We start from the raw sequence: 15,427 nt of genomic DNA on the forward strand, positions 1-15,427 counted from the left end.
GGGAAGGGAGGAGAGAATAAAAGGAACGCCCCTGGAAAGCTAAACCAATGGGGATGGAGATGGTCAAGTGTGCGCTGGGCGGGCCCGGTGCCCTGGATCCACCGTCAGGGACTACTTAGGAGCAAACTTGGGGAGAGGGGGAGAGCTTTGCTCCCGATGACACTTAACTCCACATATTCCACTTCCAATGAGCGCTATTTTCTTTCTTGCACCAGGTCTTTATGCAGGGAAGAGTACCTTTCCAGAATTAAGAAAAAAAAAAAAAAAGTTCAAAGAAAATGAAACCTCAGGCTGCGAAATCTGGCAGACTAACCGCTTTGCCCTCCTTAAACTGGCCACTCTTTCCAAATAGGAGAAAATCAGACTAGACACAAATCCAAGGTGCGTTCCTCAAGGACAGACGCTCTTCTGGAGAATAAGGGGAAGAGAATGCTGGAATTCCCACAAATCATTGTTATCCTAAGCTAAACGAAGCTTCTGGAATTTCAGAAAGCAATACTTTGATGGGAATGTCTCATCAGAGTAAGATAAATGTGAAAATAGCATCAGTAACAGCGTGTCGCGTGCTGCATGCTTTCTGAGTGCAGCTTTCCACGGCCACTGTCTCATCTAGGGCAACCACACTGTGAGGCAGTCGCTGTTCTTATCTTATAGATGAGTTCACTGAGGTTTTTCCCAACTCACCTAAACTGTAAGAAGTGAAACTAATATCTGACCTAGATATTTCAGGTACCAGAGCCCATATGCTTTCCAACATGCAATTATGCTTTTCTTTCCAACAAGGATAACAAGCAAATTCTTCATAAATAGGTAAAGAAAGAGACATTGGTCACTCACTAGATTAAAACCAGAGTATTCATGTTTAAATATTGAGTGGGAATATAAATTACTTGCACACTGTGGAGAAAAATAATGGGCTAGCCTATTAAAAGTTAAGTGGAGACAGGGAGTCATATATAATGTAATACATCCAATGAACTTGCTCCAAATCAATTGTCTTGTTTTATTCAGCACAGAACACTAAATATGCAAAGCTTATCATTAGAATAACGGAATCTCAAGATCCAATTCAAATACTACAACACCGTGAAAACAAACTTCTTCCCTATGCTCTCCCCCACAAACGAGGTGACAAAAATGTGACTTTCCTTATTTTCACAAAACCAGACCTCGCATTTCTTCCTCGTGGTAGGCACATCCAAGAAAACGCAGCCATTTCAGTAATTTCTCAGCCACCTCAGAGAGGAGCTCAGGGAGGGCTCTTCTTCCAGCCCTGATTCTGAGGTGAAGGTTGATGTGGTGGGGCCAGCCGTGAGGGGCAGGGCTGAGCCTCCACTCAGTTGTGCAGTGATCCCACTGTAGTCTCGACTGTTCACCAGGTCTCACTCTCGGCTGTCAACAGTCTGTGTATAACCCACAGTAGAGCCTGGGACCCTAGATCAACTTCCTGAGCACAATAACTGTGGCTTCCCTTATGTCTTCCATATCTCACACAAAGGTCTCTTGTAGCCAACCCCAACTCAGAACCATAGAGAGAGGGGAATTCAGGAAATTCCATCTTAGATAAATTGACACATTACAAATCACAATATTTAATAATAAAAGAGAGGCATTACTCTTTTGAATGTATCCTATGGAATCTAAATGGCACAGCAATTTAATATCATAATCATCCCTTTAAAAAGTACCTGGGGCACCTGGGTGGCTCAGTCGATTAAGCATCTGACTCTGAATTTTGGCCCAGGGCATGATCTCAGGGTAGTGAGATCAAGCCCCACATCACGCTTCACACTGGGCATGAAGCCTGCTTAAGATTCTCTCTCTCCCTCTCCCTCTGCCCCTTCCTCTCTCTGAAAAAAATTTTCAAAAAATTTTAAAAAATTAAATAAAAAGTACCTAAACAAGCTTTAGTTAAGTTGAAATTTTAAATTGTTCCATTTCCTTTTGGAACTTGTAGCTCCATTCCACTTGACCCGTAGAATTCTGTCTTAATGTGTTTATCCCTAAAATTTTTTCTTATCCTATTGTACATCTTTGCAATGAAAAATTGTTTATAGATTGAAATTCTATTTTCAATAGATTTTATTTTTTGATGAATATAATTTCTTAATTTGTATAGCCCCGTTATCAGTCTCAAGTCCTGAATTAGGAAATTTCATGGTCTGTTCTCATTTCAGATTGTCTTAACTAGTCTTGAGTTGAGTCTGTGCCTTTTCATGTACATTTTAGGATCAGCATTTTGATTAAACTGCTGAGAGTGTTTTCGGGATTGCTTTGAATCCATTGATTAACTGAGCCACAGATCAAATTATATCTTTATAGCATGGAGTTTCACAATCCATGAATGTTTTCTATTCTTCCATTTGTTTAAGACACCTTTAATTTCCTTCAATATGTTTTGTTGTATTCAGTATAAAGGGACTTGTAGATGTTTTAGATTTATTCCTATAAATAAAAATTTAATTTTTCCTGTGACCATATTTTAAGTGTTAAAGTTTGTCTTCAGATGGGGTGATACTTAGTTATTGCCTACCAACACGATTAAGCAAACATAAAAGTATTCATCAATATGTGTAATACGTTTCCACTTGCTCAGTCATGTTGATAGCCAATAATTGCAATTATCCCCATCCAAAGAAAAACTTAAACACAAAATGAAACATTTAGTTGAAGAGTACCTCTTAATGAAATGGAGTGGGTTTTTTTTCAGCTGGTCCGTGTATTCATGGAGCATATCAGTTATCGCTAAGATGAGATAGTCTACCTCACATAACTTCAATATGTGGTGCTAGTGTTGTATTTATGGAAACCTTGCACACAGAAAAAATATGAGAATGGAAGGACTTTGGTTACAGCGAAGTCATTCAATTATTTTAATTCCTTGCTTCTGCAGGTAGTTTTGAGGGCCTACCTTGTACCAGGCACTGTGTTAGGTCCTGAGTGTATAGCAGTGAACAAAATCAGACAAGATCAGACAAAAATTCTTATCTCATAAAGCTTAAGTTGTAGCAAGGGAGTCAGACAACAAATAAGATTTTTTTAAGCAAAATATAGAATATAGCATGGCAAATAGTGATAAGCACAAAAGAGAAAAAAAATCAGGGGAGAAGGAATAACAAGTAGGGAGGAGTGAAATTATAGGTAGAGTGGCTGAAGATATATGTGAAAAAGTACATAGTGATCTAGCATTAAAACATATTTTTAAAGTACTAAAATTTATTACAAAATTTATTTTGAAAGCAAAAAAAAAAAAAAAAATGGAGCCTCCCACCTTGTCATTAGTAGCTATCTCATCATGTGATATTAAAACAGCCATTTTGTTCAGTGACCTGGAGAATGATACTTACCCTCCAGGGTAGCTCACCAAGGTAAGATTGAGGATGGCTGACAGAAATACTTTCCATTGTAAAGTGGAAAGAAGACAATTGTGAAAGGATGAGGGAACGAGGAGCCAGCACGGCCTCAGGAACTTTCTCAGGACACATACATTTTGGAATTAAGGCTCTTGGAATGAGCACCTGAAACTGCACACCATTTGCAAAGTCTGTACATCTGGGCATGCACTCCCCAGCTGAAGACTACTGGCCTCTTAGTGCTTCCTCTCCCCCTCCCTAGGACAAGGAGGGGCTGTAAGTCCTGGACAGACTCGGGGTTGCTTCCAGGCTCTCCACAATCTCCCAGTGACAGCTCCCAGTGTTTTCCAGACCAAGCTGCCAGCAGTGACAATGACAGTGATATCGGTTCTCCATGTCAGTACTTGAGACCCAGGGGGACAAGACAGAAATGAAAAGAGCCCATTTCGCATGGCCGTCACCAGGCAGGAAGAGGTAAACATGTTGAAACCCTCTGATCCAGACAGTCCAACCTCTAGGACTGAGGACTCTGCTCTTCCGGCCCAAAGCTGACTTATCCTTGAGCGTCTCAGTGGGCCCAGGTGCTTCCTTTTTTGAGTTACGTGTGCTTTCCAAAAGGTGGAAGACATTTTAAACTTCCTGCACCATGAAGAGAAGAACAAGGAATAGCCATCAAGCTTCGTTTGGTTGTCATGTGTCAGGTTCATAAAGCCATTTGGGGCAGGCAGCAGCAGAGCTCCAGCCACCCCCTCTGGGCATTCAGTGTAGTCACTGTGCCCAGCACATACCCATCATGGCGCTGTGCGTAGCCTGACCGCGGCCTGCGATTTGGCCCAGCACAGCATGCCCTCTGAAAGCTCAGGGTCTGCAGACAGATGACAGCAGATCCGTAATGCTGCAAAGTAGCTCGTTCCCTAGCAGCACAGGCAGAGTTTCATGGCCAGCTCCCCTGAAATCACTGGTCTTTCCTAAAAGCCCTCATTATCTGCAGGGTGCTGCAAAATCCCGTCTGCGTGAACTCAGTTGGTGTCAAGCCTCTCCCCTGGCTTTTCTCTTATGAATTCATATCACAGAACAAGTAAACCACAATGCAACAGTCCCAATATTTGAGTTCTTGAAGGCCTGAGCAATGCTTCCTTGAGACTTGATTCCTGGCAACTTGTACAATCAGTGTTTATTAGAGCAGTCTGCTACCTAAATAGCAGGAACAATGATAGACCAGGAAGAAAGCTCGGAATAAATATGTTAATTGGTTCTCATCTTCCTGAGTCTTTTCTTCACTCTGAGCTAAAGGCAACGTTCCAGGGCCTCGGAGTTTCTTTACTCAGTGACAAGGCAGCATGCAGCTTAGTTGGTTCAGGAACAAAACACCTACATTCCGGTAATTATTTGGTGAATATAGTTAAACCTGGGGCACAGATGATCGCTTGCGCTCTCCCTGGAAATGGCATTGCTTTAGGTTTACATCTATATAAATGTGCTTGCTGCTTCAGGTGTATACAGTCAATCCGGTTTGCAATGTCTGAGTGAGGAACCGAGTCAGTAGCACTGAGTTACCTGTTGGAAACTTAATTTATGACAAAAAGTTTCCTGTCGTCAAATCGAAAATTGCAATTGGTTATGTATCTTTTACAGGTGGAAAACAGCTCCAGATCTGTACTGTGAGATGCTGCTTTAAATCTAAAGTAGATTTGTAATTCCTTCAGGTCAGAGAGAATCCTCATCAGGGATATGGAATGGCGAAAGTAACCACAAAGATATTTGGTTACAAATAACATAATTTCTTCCAAGAAGTTGCTTGGCTGTGCTGTTGGAAGTTGGCACAGGAAATACATTTGAAAGGACTGCGGACAAGGGGGTTTCCTGGCTGCAGCTCCCTGTGGGATGTTTAGAGTAACACCTCATTTTCCGAGAAAGCATGAAGAGAGCGAGGCATTGCCTAACTGGCTTTTCTGGACAGCTGATGCCAACTCTTCATTGTGCTGGTTTTTGTTCTCCATTTCAAGACTTTTAATACAGAGTATACAGAATTCACCTTCATTGCCTTCAGGTCACCCAGCAGACTGTTTCCCCCACTCCCACTCCGTTGCCTCCACACGCTTCCTTCCTTCTGTCTTTCCCACCTTTTCTGTGGCCAGTCACCCTTCTCCCAAAGATCCCCGTATGGCGTTCTCTCTGTAATAACTACAGATTTCGTGGATGTTTCCTTTCTAATCCTCTTGTTCCAATACCTCTGCAAACCTGTCTATGCATTTTTTGTTCCTTCTCATGTTTTGTTGAAATTCATCTTATTTCTACTAGAAAAATTCCTTAATTCAGCATCTTCTTACATCTTTCTCATGAAAATGAATTTTGGAATGCATAGTTGCTTTACTTTCTTAATCATATAATATGACTTTTGGAAAACTTAAAAGCTGAAGGTCTTTCAAGTTTTTTGTGAAGTCGTCTTTAAAAAAAAACTTCATTTTTTAAAAGAATTTGACATCATTAGGGAAAAAAAAAGAAAGCTTTCAGAGTCTGTACACTCACCCTTCATTTATGCTCCAATTTACTCCTTTACTTGAACTATCTTCCCACTCCAGCAAATGACAAGTGTTGATACATATACAAAAAAAAAAAAAAACCTAATTTTTATATAGGAACACCATCATCTCATGGACTTGTAGGTTTCTGTTGCCAAAAAACCCACATTGCATTCCATCCATAAAGGATTCTTGATGTTTTCAATTCCTTAAGTACTTTCCTTTTTTTTTTTTAATTCCCTACTTTTCAATAATTCTTCCTTAATAGTTACATTTTTTTTTGAGGTCTTGTCTAGTTCTGAAAGCTTGATAATTTAAGTTTTACCAATATGCACTATTTAATTTTAGAGATTTGAAAAATTTACCTCACACTAGAATTCTGACATGCAGAGAAAGTGTAACTTATTTATTGTGCCATCCTCTGGGGTGACCATGTGTCCTCGTTTGGCTGAAACAGTCCCTGTTAATACAGCTTGTCCTGGCATCCTGTCTAGTTTAGGCTTTGTCCTAGATGTTTTGGTTTTCAAGTGAAATATTATCATTAATAATTGTATTAGGACAATCTAGGGTGGGTAAACTGATAGCACACCACGCTTCCGCCATTGTCTCCTCAAGATGTGTGAGACGCAAGTGCAACGAGCGGAATTCTCCTTCTAACACATGGTTAAACGTGTAAGAAAACCAACCCCACCCCTCATCCTCTCCCCAGATCTTTAAGGATACAGTGCAACTAGGACCTTTTTTTCAAGGACAGTGTGTAGATCGATCAATGACTAAAAAGGTAGGTGCTTGGACGGGAGTAGCAGAGACAGCTAACTCCTTCCAGTGCCAGGTGGAGGCGCACCAGCCCACAGCCACTAGGTCGGGTTAGTGGAGTGTATGTGGGTCCCGATGCAGCTGCAGTGTTTTACCAATGAAAATAGAAACTCTAGTCTTCAAAATTTATATGTAGATATAAATGTATATATAATTCACAGTATATATAATATAATATTATATGTGTAACATTATAACATATATTACATGTATATGTTTGCATATGCACACAGTAGAGTAAATAACCTAGAATATTTTTTCACTATTTGGATATTATGAACAATGCTGCTATGAACATCTATGTGCAAATTTTTGTGACGACCTATGTTTCCACTTCTCTTGGGTCTGTACCTAGGCGTGGAACTACTGGGTCGTATGGTAATTCTGTTTAACCATTTTAGGAACTGATTAACTGTTTTCCAAAGTGACGGCACCATTTACATTCCAACCAGTCGTGTGTGAGGGTGCTAATTTCTCTACATCCTCACCAACATTTGTTATTATCTGATATTTTCATTCTGGCTATCTTAGTGGGTAAAACATAGTATCTCATTGTTGTTTTGATTTGCATTTACTTGAAAACATTTTGGTAATGAGCTTGATGTTGAAAACAAACAAAAAGAACTTCAGGATGGCAGAAGACATTTCCTGTCTTTGCTTCTCTTCATCCATCAGAGTTAAGAACATCTCAGCCTTTAAAGAAATACTGTGTTAATCGGTCTAATTTTCCTACAATAGTTGTGGGCGTTTTTATAAATGAGACTTCTACATTTCAGTTGCATTGCTTTCAAGGTCAGTTGAAAAATTTAAATTGAATCATGCAACAAGTGAAGCACCCCCAAAATCAGCCTTTGAAGCTTTCAGTAAATGGCAGTAATTGAGAGCTTATAAAAAGGAGAGCATTGAAATTTATGCTCGCCAAAGGAAGAGAACCAGGCAAATTAAATAATGAGAACTCAAATGTTATGCAAGATTTAATTTTTCAGTTTTATAATTTCCTCTTGAAATTCTCAAGCGGAGAAAAGACTTGAGAAAACACTCTTTTGACAGAGCTACTGTTTTTAATGGGACGAATTTATATTCTGCACCAAAATGAAAAGAAGCTGATTTGTGAGAAGGCCTAAAAATGTTGCGGCATTTATATTTGATTTTAAAAAATCATTAATAGGTACAATTTATATTTTGCTGTCTTATAGAAAGTTTGGCAAAGATACACTAAATGAAGGTAAAATAACAGTACCTGGGGAAGTATTTGGGCGAAATAACATAACACATATGCACTCCTCAGCAAACTTGCTTGGAGATTACCAGAGCCTTACATAGAGTGTATTTCCATAGTTAGAAATACTATGATTTACACAGTTGAGTAAGGTATCAACAATTTCAACTTTACAAACTATAAAAAAATTTGAATAAGATTATAAATAAATCTATGAAAATAATAAAGAAAAAATATATAGTGTACGTATATTCTGGTGAACTGGTGTATTAGAGACAGAGATGGCTAAGGAGCAGATTCATAGTAGGATGTGAACTTATACCAAAAATAACGATTCTGTTAATGTTACATTTTAATGTTCAAATGATCAATATAAGAAAGTTTTCTTTTTGTTTTGCTTTAAAGCATATAGATATCAGGGGCCCCTGGGTGTCTCAGTCAGTTAAATATTTGACTCTTGGTTTCTGCTCAGGTCATGATCTCAGGGTCCTAGGACCCAGTCCTGCAGTGGGCTCCATGCTCAGCAGGGAGTCTGCTTGAGATTCTCTCCTTCTTCTTCTGCCCCTCCCCCCCAAAAAATAAATAAATCAATCTTTGGGAAAAAACATAAAGCATACAGATATATGCTTTCTTTATTTTATAAAAAATTTTATTTTGAAGATAATTTTTCAATTGAATTATTTTATTCACCAATGTATATATTTATAATATTGTTTATTTTTAACACCCCCTTTAACTTTGAAAAGTTAAAGTTCGTAATCACATGCTTATTCAACTTTTAATCCATGTGATTTTCCTCCTAATTTCCCATCCATTGGTCAGCAAGATGAAGAAGTAGGTGTTCGATTACATATCTAATCTGATAAAAATTCTGTCTAATCTGACCATTTAAATGGTCCCTAGGCATTGCTTATTCTCTCTGGGAAAATCTTTTCAGTGTCTCAGATTGACTCCTCTTTCACTGTTTCTCTCCCTAACATAGTGTCCGGGTAACTTATGTGACCTGGTAGGAAAAGGATGGGCTTCAGGTTCCTCTAGTCTCCAAGGGGATTGCCTGGAAATGGTCCCTGCCACCTGGTTGTTGTGTATCCCACGGGACTCCAAAGCTCATGTCTACACAGTGATCTGGTGAAGCTTTGACTGACCCAGCCTTACCTCAGCTTCTTCAATCGAGGTAAAAGGATACAGCAGGTCAGGGATTGACAGAGTGACTAGACCTAGAGTAGGTCAAGGCTTCAATAGAACTTGTAGACTAAGTCATTCCTCTCTAAATCACAGGTCACTGACATGCGTGTCTTGAGCTGAAGATATGCTATGATATTCATGTATTGTATACCTAAATACACACTCACTCACTGGGAGTTCAGTGTCCCTATATGCCTATGTACTTTTAATCTTACAGTGTTATAACTAAAGTTTGATATAATTATTATTTTCAATAGATTACCAAAAAAAAAAAAAAAAAGAACAAGAGACACGAACTAAGATTAGCTATGGACATTATGATTGGAAAAGAAAGATGGAAGCTGTGATCAAACCAGAAAGAAATTAGAATGAAGGTCACTAGCGTAGTGATTCTATATAGACCATGCAACCAGAGAAGAGATGAAACCTTCTTTGTAAAAAAAAAAGATGCCTATTTGTCAAGGATGGCTTGAGGACAAAAGGCATGGACATAGATCATGTGACTTCTCAAAGGTCTTTCTAATGATGCAATAAATATTCTTAAGAAAAAAATCGGATTCTGGCAACAATACGAGAAGGTGTATCTTCTGATATATGGGGGAAAGGGCATATCCCGCATGCCTAAGGACAAACACATTATTTAAAATCTAATTTTATTTAATGTTACTTCATTTTTCACTGAAGTCAATAACAACTTTGATTTTGTAGTCCATAAGATCCCAAGTTCTTTACGTGTTTCTTAAAAGTTCCCTGTTTTTTGACCATTGATCTTATTTTTAGCAGCCTTTTATATTAAGTACACATTTTTCCATTTGTGGTAGAAAGAATTTTTGTTGATATTATTTTTATGTGTTCTGTTTTAAACACCTAGTATTATGTGTGTTTTTATTTACACATTTATTCACATTGGGCTGTGTTATATTTTCAGTTGATTTCATAGGCGGACTTGATGCACACTCCTACTACCAGGATCATGTTGAGTTAAAGCCTGTTAACCTGTAAGTAAAGGTGTGATGAGATGGAAAATATTAATCCTTCTAACTTGGTCAAAACTAACCATACCTGAAATAATTTGGACCTGTTACTACTAATCATTGGTTTAATTTTCCACTCATATTTAAACCACACCTTTTACATGTAACCCAACATCATCATTATTATTATTCATTCCAAAAATAATTTGAAATAGTTAACATGGTTTATGTTTCTAAAACAGTATTTTTATTTTATTTTTCTTATAAGAGGTTGATTGCCAAATTGGGGGGGGAAAAGGATAATATAGTCTGTAGAAGAGAAACTAGATATGTAACTTGGAGGCCGCATTACAGAGGGAAAAGGGGAGAAAGATTAGGTTAGAACCCAGGCTTTACGTTTGTGGTCTCAGGGCTCTTCCTTGGTGCCCCTGAGACTTGGTTCTCCCACCCATAATATGGTTTCATAGGCAGAGGAGGGAGGATGGACTCAATGGGATAATGTATGTATTGCATACGTAAAATTGCCTATGGCTGTGCCTAGTTCTCAATATTTGACTGTTCCTAGAGGACGTGGAAGCAAGTCAACAACTACAACAAAAAACACCTTAACCTGAACAGATTCCAGTTGAGTATAAGGAAGGAATCATGGTCACCTGATTGATAAAATACTAGAAAACAAGAAAATAGATACAGTGACTCCATTCCTAGAAAATTCTAAGTAACAAATAAACAACTGTATAAAATAATAACTATCACGTGCTATGTACCTGGCATGGATTGTCTTGCGTAGCGCTCATGGAAATACCGAAATGTACTAATTAATAGTCCCAATTCATAATAAAGGAAACAGAGATACATAGAGATTAGATAAATTTCCCAAAGTCCCACTAGTAATAAGGGGTGGAGCTGAGATCTATTCTCATTGATAAGCTGTTGTGGACTTGTCCAGATGACCTTCTTATTCTTCCAACTCAATGTTCTGCAATTCTGTGGTGATAAAGGAAATTATGTAAAATAGCCACTGGTGTAAGAAACACACACGAAAGCCTTCATCTGCTGACTCTTTGCCATAGTGGTTCCTGCCACATCTGTAGCCCCCCCACTCCCAGCCTTGAGAAGCCTGCATTGGCTCCTCCAACCTCTCCAGGTTGAATTAATTTTATTCTGGCAGAATGATCTAAGGGAAACATAGCTCACAAGCTACACAAATCAGCACTGTGCCTGTCACATGATAGATGTTTAAATAAATGTTGGGTTTTTAAAGCAAATCCAATTTGGAAAATCATTCACCTTATATAACACTTCGGGACTAAGCAGTCACCACCTCATTACTCATGCTACTGAGTGCTTGTAAATGATGTGTTCCAAAAGTTGGTATTTGTGGATCTGGGGAACTTGGCAGAGATTGTGACAATAATAAAGATGATCAGCGCATTGGAAGTGAGAAAAGAATGGAAATAATGCCTAGTACGGGCTAGGAGAGTCTAATATGCATTTGTTATGTAATAAAGAAGGTGATGAATGAGTTCTTTCATCTCCACTGTGAAAAAATAACTCAGCAGAGGAAATTGCAATATGAAAAATGTTGGTCAGATGTAAGAAAGATCTTTCCGTTAAGGAAGGTTATTAAAATTGCAATTGATTAATGTTGATAATTGAATCTCCTTTTTTGAATGGCAAGTGTATCCACATACCTCACAGTGTTCTCTGGCATGGCCCAGAGACAAGTGACTGCCATCTATGTTCCTAACGTCTCTCCTATCTCTGTGAATCAAGAGCACATGAAACGTGCCCGTGAGATTACCTGAAAGGCTTTGATCAACTCTACTGCCTCCTCAAAGGGTTTTCTCAACTGCCCTGTTCACTGATGAACTCTCACACCTTTTTAACTGAATGTAACATAAACTACAGGCTGCAGAAAGCAATAGAACAAGTTCCTGCTTTGACAGATTATGCATATTATTGTCAGATGACTATGGAAAGCCTTTCAACCATGAAGGGAGTGGGAATCTGAACGATCAAACTAAACCTGAATTAAAATCACCATGCATGAAACAATTGAAGAGGTCAATATGTGTGCTCCCCACAGGTATGCAAATACTGCAGTTTATCCAGTTGGCATCAGTCAGCCTGCTTGATTTCTTTTAATAAGGTCATTATATTGGATTCTGTTGTGCCCAGCTCAGTGATGCCGTGTCACCACCCAGCAACAGGTTGGAGAAAAAGCCAATCTTCTGTATAACTTGTCAGACAGGGGAAGGAATGCTGGTTTCTAACTTTCATTAAGTCCCTTTAATCTCCATGGAGTACAAAGCCAGGTTTTATGAGGAAGCCGCTTTATTAAGGGAATCAGGAGAATCCCGAGCATACTCCCAAGTCGTCATATGTGGAAGGGTGGCTTTCGACTCTGGAGAGGTAGTTACAAGCAGACATTCCACTGACAGGTAACACTGCCGATTTGTACAGGAAGCCTTCGTTCTCGTATTTGATTGTGTCACTGCTCCTAATCATAAAACGTACCTTTCGTGTGCCCACAGTCAAATCGTGTGTGAATGTGTGTGTTGGGGGTGATGCGATAGGAGAAGGCATCTTACATATGGAGTTGGTCTCCCATGTTTTGTCTCTTTTTAAAATAATGATATCAAGCTATCAAGAAGGCCTGATTAAGTAAATTAGTTTAGTTTTATTTACACCTCTTTCTCTGTTACTTATCATGTGCATCCTAGACCCTGTGCTAGGTGCCAGAGATAGAAAGATGAGCAATACTTGAACTTTGACCTCTGGCAGCCAATGATCTAGGACAGGAGACCTACATAGAAATGAGTAGATGAAAAACAATGTCCCCAAGGCAATTTTTTTGCAGAAGGGAGAATGGTTACTTCTCACTTGTGGGGGCGGGAAATCGGCTAGGGGATGATGCCTGAGCTGACTTAGGAAAGAAGATAAGGAGTTAATCGAAAGCAGAAGAGAATGGCGTCCCCTGCATGGAGGAGAATTTGCTTGGCCATTCTACAGAGGGTGATGTTGAAATTCATGACTATCCAATCTAGTGTTTGCCGTAGTTGTCATATAAACTGAGCAAGCCTATGAGGAAGCAGATGCTTAAGTAGAGCAGGAATCTCAGTGGCTCCTGCTGGGGTTGCAGGGATCCTCAGCAGCCATGGCTCTGCCATCTAAACAGCATCACTCCTCATACCTAACGCTGCGGAGATGCCAGCCACAACAAAGAATGAGATCCTGCCATTTGCAACAACATGGGTGGACCTAGAGGGCATAATGCTAAGTGAAATAAGACAGAGAAAGACAAATACCATATGATCTCATTCATATGTGGAATTTAAGGAACAGACAAATGAACAAAGAAAAAAGAGACCAAAAAAAAAAAAAAGATTCAAATGCAGAGAACAAACTGATGGTTACCAGTGGGGAGGTGGGTGGAGGGATGGGTGAAATAGACAAAGGAAGTACACTTATGATGAGCTCTGAGTAATGTATAGAATTGTTGAATCACTATATTGTACCCCTGAAACCAATATAACACTGGGTATTAATTATACTTGAATTAAAAAAAAGAAGTTATAGAGGCAAACAAGATTCCCACTATCCCTACCTACTACCCAGTGAAACCACAGCCAAGGGACCAGGCTTGGTGGAATCAGTGGGGAAAGAAGACCCTGTTGAGCCTGACTCTGGTCTGGCACAGGGAAGAGCCATGAGAGGTGTAGAATAAGTGGGAGGCCTTGGGTGTTCCCCACGCCACACACACACACTATGAGGGGGCGGGGTGGGGTCATCAGCCTGGCACTGGTGAAGTACCAGTAAAAAAAAAAAAAAAAAATTAGAGAGACGTCTGCATGGCTCAGTCGGTTAAGCATCTGCTTTCCGCTCAGGTCATGATCCCAGGGTCCTGGGATGGAGCTGGAGTTGGGCTCCCTGCTCAGCAGAGAGCCTGCTTCTCCCTCTCCCTCTGCTGCATCCCCCACCACTTGTGCTTTCTCTCAAATAAACAAATAAAATCTAAAAAAAAAAAAAATGAAAAAAGTAAAGATGCTATAGAGATGCTTTCAGTGGATGTTGTCTGGGTCTCGCTTTGGGATATGTGACACTCAAGTCAGGGGTAGCCTGAGTTAGAGTCCATCGTCTTGGCACAGCCATCAGTGAGGGAGCTATAACTCTCAAATAAGTAGGGCCTGTGTCCCTGCCAGGACCCCCTCCATCACTGCCACCACACACTGTACCACTTTTCCTGAGAGGAAAGAGCAAGGGTCGCTCTTGTCATTGGAGCAGAGAGCCACGTGGTCAGTGGTGGCTTTGAAGACGACACCTACCGAGCAGAGGCTGATCGTGAAGGCTGCAGTAATACCAAGAGGAGAGGGCTAATAAAAGCAGATTTACCTCTCAGGCAGAAAAATTGCTTGGCAAAAAGCCCATGCAGCTATGAAAGAGATACAGAATTTCAGGGGACATCCTAGTGAGCAACTAAATTAAAATTTGTCAAAATCAAAATGGTTAGCAACTGGGTAGTCGGAAAATTACACTCTATGTGGCAGTAATTCTTCAGATAGAAATAATTAGACCAAGGTACTTCGTCAAAGAAAGACAGCAGTGGAATTTCAGAACTGTACTCGACAATAGAGACAGAGATATCTGATGACATTAGAAAGTCCCATGAGGAAGATGCCCCAGGACTGCCGTTGAGAAAGACTGGATGAAAAAGCTTCTTCCCCCACGTCCAGCTAATCTTTTTCTAAGGTTTCCAAACGACAACTTGACTTTTCTCTGGAATCTTGACTTGTCTGATTGCCTTGGCTGGAGACTAATTTTTCTTCACAAAAATTGTCACCTGCTGGATGGCCGCCGCTGATTGAGTGTCGGCTCTTGCAACGAGGTACGAGAAGAGAGACGAGGCTAATTCCCATTTCAGGTGGGCTCTCCAGTCAGCACCCACCTGTACCTTCACTGCCTGGTCTCTGCCTCTGATGTCCAAGCCCAGAGGAAACTGGCTTCTGACGACTGGTGCTGGACAGGGCAGAGGCCGTCGCACCCACCTGCTCTTCCCTGAGAAAAGCTGCTTTGTACCAGTAGCTCTGTAAGTCGGTGCCAGACCATTTTGTGCCTACAGCACCTAGATGAAGAGCCAGCTGGGAGAACAAGAGAGAGGTTCATGTGCGTGCATGTGTGCGTGTTTCGGAGGTGGGGAGGTCACCTGATTTAAAAACCAGTAACACCAGGGAAACCTGGATGGCTCAGTTGGGGTTTAGGCTCCAACGTTTGATTTCATCTCAGGTCATAATCTCAGGGTCCTGAGATTTAGCCCCAAGTGGAGCCCCATGGACCCTGATTAAGATTTTCTCTCTC

At 40.2% G+C, this 15,427-nt stretch overlaps 1 protein-coding gene across 3 annotated transcripts in view; it reads left to right on the forward strand.

The window, feature by feature from the left end:
• Positions 1-15,427, forward strand: part of NKAIN3 (sodium/potassium transporting ATPase interacting 3) — a 379,291-nt gene that overhangs the window by 347,829 nt on the left and 16,035 nt on the right. For 2 of the 3 annotated variants that reach the window (XM_034668114.1, XM_034668116.1), the window contains one exon: positions 10,024-10,093. The exons of the other annotated variant lie outside the window; for it this stretch is intronic. In XM_034668114.1, the coding sequence (XP_034524005.1) occupies positions 10,024-10,093 (70 nt within the window). The remainder of the gene's footprint in view (positions 1-10,023; positions 10,094-15,427) is intronic. 3 annotated transcript variants of the gene reach the window in all.

The sequence above is a fragment of the Ailuropoda melanoleuca genome, chromosome 9 (genome assembly GCF_002007445.2).
Source record: "Ailuropoda melanoleuca isolate Jingjing chromosome 9, ASM200744v2, whole genome shotgun sequence".
NCBI lineage: Eukaryota > Metazoa > Chordata > Mammalia > Carnivora > Ursidae > Ailuropoda > Ailuropoda melanoleuca.